This window comes from Chiloscyllium plagiosum, chromosome 13 (genome assembly GCF_004010195.1).
Source record: "Chiloscyllium plagiosum isolate BGI_BamShark_2017 chromosome 13, ASM401019v2, whole genome shotgun sequence".
NCBI lineage: Eukaryota > Metazoa > Chordata > Chondrichthyes > Orectolobiformes > Hemiscylliidae > Chiloscyllium > Chiloscyllium plagiosum.
The window spans coordinates 59,609,921-59,618,777 of record NC_057722.1 but is presented as its reverse complement, the minus strand read 5'-3'; the positions used below and the strand labels follow the sequence as shown (position 1 = coordinate 59,618,777).

At 41.8% G+C, this 8,857-nt stretch overlaps 1 protein-coding gene across 1 annotated transcript; it reads left to right on the top strand.

Annotated features, from left to right (window-relative positions):
• Positions 1-1,549: 1,549 nt before the first annotated feature.
• LOC122556106 lies at positions 1,550-8,229 on the top strand. Its single transcript, XM_043702564.1, has 2 exons — positions 1,550-1,656; positions 6,831-8,229. Exon 2 carries the CDS (start codon positions 6,851-6,853, stop codon positions 7,973-7,975), a length of 1,125 nt encoding a protein of 374 aa, XP_043558499.1. The 5' UTR covers positions 1,550-1,656; positions 6,831-6,850; the 3' UTR covers positions 7,976-8,229.
• Positions 8,230-8,857: the final 628 nt, after the last annotated feature.

Genomic DNA, 8,857 nt, shown 5'->3' with positions numbered 1-8,857 from the left:
TACAGTTTATTGCCGAATAAATGTTGTTGCTTGGGATCTCCATTAGGCCCACTTCTCGCAAATTTTTTTGTTGGGTCTTTACTGGAATGGCGCGTGATCTCCTGGCTATTGCATACTTCCGATATGTAAATGATACATTTGCTATATTTGAATCAGCAATTGCATGCAAGAATTTTTTTCCGTCTTAATATACTTCCACGCTGTTCAAATTCAATTTTGAAATGTAACAACAGATGAGCTCCCTTTCTTCATGGTAGGCATTTTTTTCTTAGAATATTCCCTGGAGGCTTCCTGCTTCTACTCCTGATGAAGGGCTTTTACCTGAAACGTCGATTTTCCTGCTCCTCGGATGCTGCCTGACCTGCTGTGCTTTTCCAACACCACTCTGATCTAAACTCCCTTTCTTCATGTCCTAGTTGAGATATTACTGTCCACTGCAATTCTACTCTTCACTGGTCATTGCATATACTGGGGTTCCTACAATTCCATACGTTGTAAGATTGGCCTCATTTGTTCCATGTGCAAACTTGATGCTAAAATGATATGCATCAAAGCCACGCTGTGAGGTAATAGGTTCCCTGATCATATCGAAATAGAATCTTTATGTGTCACCTGGAAGTGGATATATAGCATATAATTTCAATATTTATTGATCGCCCAAAACTCATAAATACAACAACCTGCATAAAATAAAGCAAATAACTGCTAATGCTGGACGTCTGAAACAAAAATAGAAATCAGCAGGTTCTGACAGCATCTACGGGAGGAAAGCAGAGTTAACGTTTCCAATCCGGTGACTCTTCGTCAGATGATCAGGGAACAGTTGTCCAGCAATTTCTGGGTTTTTTTCTGTAATAGCGTGCACAATCAGCCAGTGTTCGTAGGTGTCAGTAAATACTGCCGCATGCGGTGAGAGGGAGAGAGAGATCAGGGATGCGGAGGGAAGAGTGCGGCAGACAGCTGGGGCGGAATGGAACTGGGGGACGGAATGGCCTGCGCTCCCGCCAAAGCTGACATTCCCGCACGCTCGTTTGCGCTTGCGCAGCACCGTTTGTGTTGTTTATGACGTCACACTGAAAGAGCACGTGCCGACGTCAGGGCTGGGTCCAGCACATTGATCCCTCTTATTGTCCACTGGTCCACAGACTGCCAACCTGAAAAGGATACCTTTAACCCAACTCTCTTCTTGCTCACTAATCAAGTTTTAATTATGGGATTCAAGGGAATCTTTTTTCTTCGTTCACGGCATGTGGGCTTTTTTGGCTGGGCCAGGATTTACTGCTCATCCCTAGTTGCCTTGGAAGAGGTGTCAATGAACCACTTATTCGAACACCTGCAATCACGTGCTGCAGGTAGCCCTACAGTGCCATTACGGAGGGAGGTTCCAGGATTTTAACTCAGCGAAACTGAAGGAATGGCGATACATTTCCAAGTCAGGAGTTGGAGTGGTGTGGAGAGAAGCAACTAGGTGGTGAGGTTTCCATGCATCTGCTGCCTTTGTCCTTCTAGGTGCTGGTGGTTGTGTGCTGTCTAAGGAGCTTAAGTGAACATCTGCAGTTCGTCTTGTATACTTTGCATCACTCGTGGAAAGAGTGAATATTGGTGGATGTGGTGTCCTGGATGGCTTCAAGTGTTCTTGGAACTGCAAACATCCAGGCAAGTGGAGAGTATTCCATCACGTTCCTGACTTTTGCCTTTTGGATAGCAGGCAGGCATTGCAGAGACAGAGGAGAGTTATTTGCTGCAGTATTCATAGCACTGGGCCTGCTGTTATAGTCACTGTATTTATATGGCTCGTCCAGTGCAGTTTTTCATGAATGATAAACCCGAAGACGTAAATAATGGAGGATTCAATGATGGTAGTATCATTGAATATCAAGGTTTTGGGGTTAGATTTTGTCTTATTAGAGATGATGATTGTCTGATGCTTGAGTGGCGCAATGATTACTTGCCACTTATCAGCCCAACCTGGACATTGTTCAGGTCCTGCTGCATTTGGACATGGACTGATTCAGTACCGGAGGAGTTGAAAATGGTGCCAAGATTGTGCAATCATCAGTGAACATCCCACCTCTGTCCTTACAAAAGATGTGTTTGATGAAGCATCGGAAGATGGTTGTGCCAAGGGCATTGCACCTAGGAACTATTGCAGTGATACTCCTACATAGATGTCCTCGAGCTGAGATGATTAGCCTCCAACAATTCCACCCATCTTCCTTTGTACCAGCTACAACTTCATCTGGCAGATAGTTTCTCCCACCTGATTTCATTTTTAGCCGTTTTTCAAGGGCTCCTTGATGTGAAGGGCAGTCACTTTGAACGCTTGAATTTAAGCAGCAATGAGGTCAACAGCTGGATAACCCAGGCAAAACCCACACTGAGCATCTGTGAGCAAGTTATTGCTATGCCAGTGCTGTTTGATAATACTATTGATCTCATGTAGCCTTTACATTATCTTGTGTCTGCAGCTGTTTCTTGATGTCATGCAGAATGAATTGAATTAGCTGGAGACTGGCATCTATACTGAGGGCAACCTCTGGAGGATATTGAGATGCATCATCCACTTGATACTTCTGGTGAAGATAGTTTCTAATACTTCAGTTTTAACTTTTCCACTGCTTTGCTGGGATCCTCCATTATCGAGGATGTAGAGTCTGCCTAGTGACATCAATGTTTGAACTGTATGTTCCTGTATGAGCATGCATATGTAGTTATTGGTGTTAGCAAACACTGATTATAAAAGAGTACAGGAATAAGCAAATAGGAAACTGGAGTTAAGGGCAAATCAGATCACCCATGGGGTTGTGAAAACATTTTTGGACAAGTAATCTAGAACCCCAGACTAATGTGGCAGATAGTGAAATTTTAATTCATTAAAACTTTTTTAATTTTGGAATTAAAAGATTAAAAACGATCATATAACGACTGTAGATTGTTGTAAAGGTCAGTTTGGTTCATTAATGTCATTACCTGGTCAGGCCTACATGTGACGCCAGCCTACAGCAATGTGGTTTCATTTTGACTACCCTCTGAAGTGGCCTAGAAAGCCATTGAGTTGTATCAAACCACAACAAAGCCGAAAGAAAGGAATGAAAACCTATTGCATCAATCTAGGCATCAGAAATTATGGCAGCATACTCAGCCCTATTGACCCTGGAAATTTCTCTTTAGTTAATTGGGTCTTAGATTAATTTAGTGATAATTTATTTTTTAAAAAGCTAGGTTTCCAAATAAGTTAAGGTGAGTCTTGAAAAACAAAACAGAGAACTGTGTTTTTCCCTTGTTTCTTCCTTTTCATTTTTGCGATTTTATTGTGATGGTTAGTATTTGTTATTTGATAATTAGTTATTTGGATGATTTGGTGATGGGCTGTTTTCTTTGGTTCATTAACATCCTTCAAGTAAAGAAATCTGCCATCTGAATGCATATGACTCCAGGCACAAGGCCAAGTGGTTGACTCTTAACTACCCTGTGGGCAGTTCTTGGAGAAGGAGCACATGGCTTTCAGAGAGAGATGTACCAAAATGAAAATAAAAATAAAAAGCTGAGTTCCTGTGGAGGACACTAAGCAGGAGTCTTGTGACTTTCCACTGGGGACCTAGGGTAGCAGGATGTTGCACATAGCCATCTGTTCAACGGTAGATCAAGGTGGTTCCCTAACTTCTGGCCCAAATTGTTGATTCTGGTGTTTATCAGTTGTGGGAGATTCCACCACTTGTGTCGGTGTTTTTAAAAAAAGCTGTGTGTTCTTTTGGCTGCACCGGCCCCATGCTCCTGATCTTTGGATGCCTGGTATGGGGGTGTAGGGAGTTTGGGTTACGATGATGGTGACAGGCAGGTCAAAAGACCTCCTCATGGGCAACATTGCATGCACAGATACCTCACGGTTCCACAGACAGCAATCAGCCCACACTGCAGGGCAGAGAGAAAATACTGTGAGCCTGGTGAGAGAGTAGCTAACAATAGGTCCAGGTAGTGGACCATAAGACTGATTTGTTATCCAAGTGCTTGCCTGTCTTTTACAGGTAGTCATGCCTGGGTGCCCTTGGGGCGTAAGTATATGGTGTCCATCAACACCCTTGAGACATAGAGAGAGAGAGAGAGAGAGAGAGAGAGAGAGATGGGCACAACAGGAATACATTTCCTCTTCCAATAGTACTTTGATTTAGTTCCTGCCATTAAAATGTTTCAACAATTGGGCAGGAGAATGTTGTACATAATTTGGAGGAGGACTGTAATAAATTACTGGAAAACAAACTTACAGACAGTGTGATATTGGCAAATGAGCATCAATGTGGCTTAACTGAGAAGATGAATTTTTTGAGGAAATTGTATGAAGCTGTTTGGAAATTCAGTGTCTCAATGTGATAGGGGAACAAAGATCTGGGGGCCACAGACACACACAAATTAAATAGCATTGTCATTTTTGATAAGGCAATCAGAATACCGGAGTTCATTTCTTGAGAACTAGATTTAAAAAGCAGAAGCAATGTGAACTTTGGTTAGATAACATGTGCAGTACTGTCTGTAGTTCTGGGCTTCACAACAAAATAAAGTACCCAAAGCAATGGGGAAGACATAGGTTTCAATAACTAGAAGGCATAGGTTTAAGGTGATTGGTTGAAAGACTGGAGGGGACATGAGAAAAAGTGTTTTCACCAGTGATGGTTAGAATCTTGAACTCTGCCTCAAAGAGCCATAGAGGCAGAAACTCCAAGATGTCTGAATATGTACTCCAAATACCATAACCTCTTCAGGTACAAACCAATTGCTAGAAAACAAAATTGAGCTGGATGTCTTCATATTTGTTTGGCAAAGGGAGCTAAGTGTTCTCTTTTCTGTATTTTAATGCACAAAAGGATTTACAAGGACAATATCCAAATTAAGATGTTCCAACTATCATGGACAATTGGATGGGTTAAGCCTTTTTTCTCTTGTACTGAGGTTTGCTCCTTATAGAAGGCTTCACACACATGAAAGGACAACAAAGAAAAGTTGCAGGTAACTAGAGGGCATATTAGGAAAGGAATTAATAATCCAATCTAGAGTTCAGGAGAAACTTCATTTGTCGCAAATGTGGAACTGATGCCTGGTAAGGCAAATATTATAGATTAATTTATAGGGAATCTAGATAAACACAAAATGGGGAGAAGAGCCCAAAAATAAACTGTTGTTGTAGAGCCATAGGAGATGATTCATGCAATACATAATTGGATAATGGCCAGTTTCTGTGTTGTGGATACTCAGCATTGTGTTTTTGACCATGTTTATTTAAATCAACCTTCTTAATTGTCTCTTTTGTCTCAGTATCCATTTTGTGCCCAGATAGGTGATTTTTTTAAAACTTTATTTGTCCTATATATTTTTCTTCCTATGCTCCAATGATGTAGGCTCTCTAGTGTCCACTACTTCAGTATCTATTACTGAACTTTCTTAGTAAATCCTCTCATTTTTATGTCTATCGAGCAGCTGCCACCGCTACTGCAGCAGCCTGGGGCCTGCTCCAAAAGAGAAGAAAAAAAAAATATTCTCTACACATGGACTTTACTGGCACATGACACAAAAATAGGTGGAAAGGCAGGTTGTGAGAGGGATACAATGAGTTTAGAGAGATATTGATTGGGAAGGTGGGGAAAATATTGGTAAGTGGAGCATATGTGGGAAAATGTCAAGTTATTCATTTTAGAAGGGACAAAGGACCAGTATTCTTCAAATGAAGAAAAGCTGCACATAAAGAGCCTTGGGATACTTGTGCGTAAAAACACAAAACTAGCACACCGGTGCAGCAGGTTATCAGGAAGGCTAATGGAATGTTGGCCCTTAGTTCAAGGCAGTTGAAGTATAAGAGGGAAGTCTTATTGCAACTGTATTTGGTGCTGGTGAGAGCTCATCTGGATTACTGTGTGGGGTTTGGTCCTCTTATTTAAAAAGAATATATCCATTCAGTGGAAGTAATTCAGAGTATTTTCACCGGGCTGATGGCTGATGTGGAAGGATTATCTTACAAGCAAAGGTTAAACAGCTTGGGCTCAACTCATTGGACTTGGTAGGGTAAATGCTGAGAAGATATTTCTCCTCATGGGAGAGCCGAAGACCAGCGAACATATTTTAAATTAAGGGGCACTAATTCAAGACTGAAATGAGAAGGAATTTCTTCTGAGCGTTTAGTGTCTTTGGAACCCCTTGCCACAGGAAACTGTAGGGCAGATTCCTTATGTATATTTAAGGCTAAGTTTGATTCTTGATCATTAGGACAATCAAAGATTATAGAGAAAGGGCAGGAAAGTTGATGTGAGGAACATCAGGCCAACTATGACACTACTGGATATTCCTATTTCTTATGAACTAAGGCCAGAATTTAATGCCCACTCCAGCTGTCCCAAGGTAGTGATGATGAGCAGAATTCTTGAACCATTGAGAACACTGTGGTAGCAACCTTTCAGAACAACACTGGTGTATAGGCCCAGAATGTGCAGGTGATCTCCTTCTGTAAGGACATTAATGACCAGTTTAATTTTTAAGACTCCAATAACTTGATGGTCACATTAGATTTGAAGTTAGACTTTCAGAATTAATAGACCAGAAATGTAAAACCACAACTAACAACTTGCATTATAACTAGTCTCCTTAATGTGTGATTTAGTGAAAACCAGGCACTCTCAAACTCTATGCCATGTCACTGTCATCTCTGGTCTTCCCACCCTATATCATGTCAGTGAATCATTGGTCTGTACTCCTTCCTCTTGTACCATTATATTAATCAAAAGAAGCATGTGCAAAGTTCATTTAATTTTAAAATTTTTCTTTTTTGTTGGTGTTTTTATTAGCAGAAACTTTAACTGTTCACCAAATGGCAGGAAGACCACCTAGTCATCGGAAAAAGCAGGGGGCTGATGCAAAACCACTAATGCCTCAAGAGGGAGCTGTGCTTCCACCTACTAAAGCAGCCAGTCCAAGCAGTTCAGGATCTAGAAGCCAAGGAGGTAGAGCAAAGGGTGGGAGCCCCAGCTCAGCCAAGCCCTCAAACACTGGAAGATCTCCAAACTCAACTGCTAACACCAGAAACATTGAAACACAGAGATCCACCAAGTCAGCTACCAGAGGAGCAGAAAGCAGTGGAAATGGTGCCTCACGAAGCACATTGGTTATTGGTAAAGCCAACTCTGGATCCCAGGCATTGGGAAAAGAGAGACCATCTAAAAATCAGGTTGACCAAAAAGGTCAAGGCAGCATTTCTGCACACCCAGAGATGATCAGTAAGCAGAGAGTAGAAGAGATTGAGAAAGCCACACGGGGTCAAAGGGAAAACCCAGCATGGTTCGAGCAGCGCAGAAACCGAATCACTGCCTCAGTAGCGCATAAGATTTCCCACAGCAAGTTTGCAAATGGTAAAAGTACAGAGGTCCCTCAGTCCTATGTGAAGTCCATTGTGGGCCAGGGCTCAACTGTTATGACTCCTGCAATGAAATGGGGTATCCAGAATGAGCCTGCTGCCATAAAAAAATATGAGAAGCTGAAGTCTGAGGACATTGGGCGCCAAGTAACTGTCAAGTCATGTGGGCTGTTCGTTGACCCAGGGAAGAACTGGTTGGCAGCAAGTCCTGATGGAGTCGTGGTTGACAAGGCAACAGGGGATACCATTGGCCTGGTGGAAGTCAAATGCCCCTACAAACACAAGAATCACACCATCAACAAAGCTTGTGAAGACAAAACATTCTGCTTGGAACAGAACAAAGGTGAACTTCAACTGAAAAAGAATCATCCCTATTATACCCAGATTCAGTGCCAGTTGGCAGTTGCAGGCGTTGACAAGGCTGACCTTGCAATCTACACTGACCGCGATGTTGCCATTGTACCAGTGAAATCTGATAAACAGTTCTGGAAAAATACTGAAAATAAACTGGAAGATTTCTACACCAGAGCAGTCTTACCAGAATTACACAAAAATAATGCGGTGTTGGCGAATGAAGAGTAGCCAAGTGAAAGATTCAGGGTGTTTCCCCAAATAAACCAATACTTAAAGCATTGCAGCTTTTCCCTTCAAGAAAATGTCTGGAGTCAAAAGTGTAAATGAAAATTCATGTCAACCTTTAAGAAATTGAGAGATTATAAAACTGACTTTCTCAGCTTTATAGCAGCAAGTAGTTACAAAGCTTCTGTGATGGAAAATGTGATTCCACAATTCACTCAATATTGCATCCAGAAACTAATAAAGTAGTTGTTTCACTATTCCACTGTTTGCGAGACTTTGCTATTAAAAAAAATACATGCAATGTTTCATTTCATTTCATTTCAACATTTTCCTCCATGACCCAGGAATTCTATCACTGTTAAAAAAATTAAAATAGTGACAGCACGTAGCAACTAATCAACTGGAAACTGCTTTGCAACATTTTAATAAAAAAAGAAAGTGCAAAGTACATGCATTGGCAAAAAGGCAAAGGAGAACTGAGAAAAAATATTACAAGTGACTAAGATTTGGAATGCACTGTCTGATTAGATTAGATTACTTACAGTGTGGAAACAGGCCCTTCGGCCCAACAAGTCCATACCGATCCGCCGAAGCGTAACCCACCCATACCCCTACATTTACCCCTTTTAACCTAACACTACGGGCAATTTAGCATGGCCAATTCACCTGACCCGCACATCTTTGTGACTGTGGGAGGAAACCGGAGCACCCGGAGGAAACCCACACAGACACGGGGAGAATGTGCAAACTCCACACAGTCAGTCGCCTGAGTCAGGAATTGAACCCAGGTCTCTGGTGCTGTGAGGCAGCAGTGCTAACCGCTGTGCCACCGTGCCGTCTGATGGAGTAATTAATGTAAGTTCAAATTGACCAAAAAAAAGGGAA

What these genes read in the sequence shown, in the direction of transcription:
- LOC122556106 (XM_043702564.1), top strand. Translation starts at nt 6,851, where the DNA reads ATGGCAGGAAGACCACCTAGTCATCGGAAAAAGCAGGGGGCTGATGCA.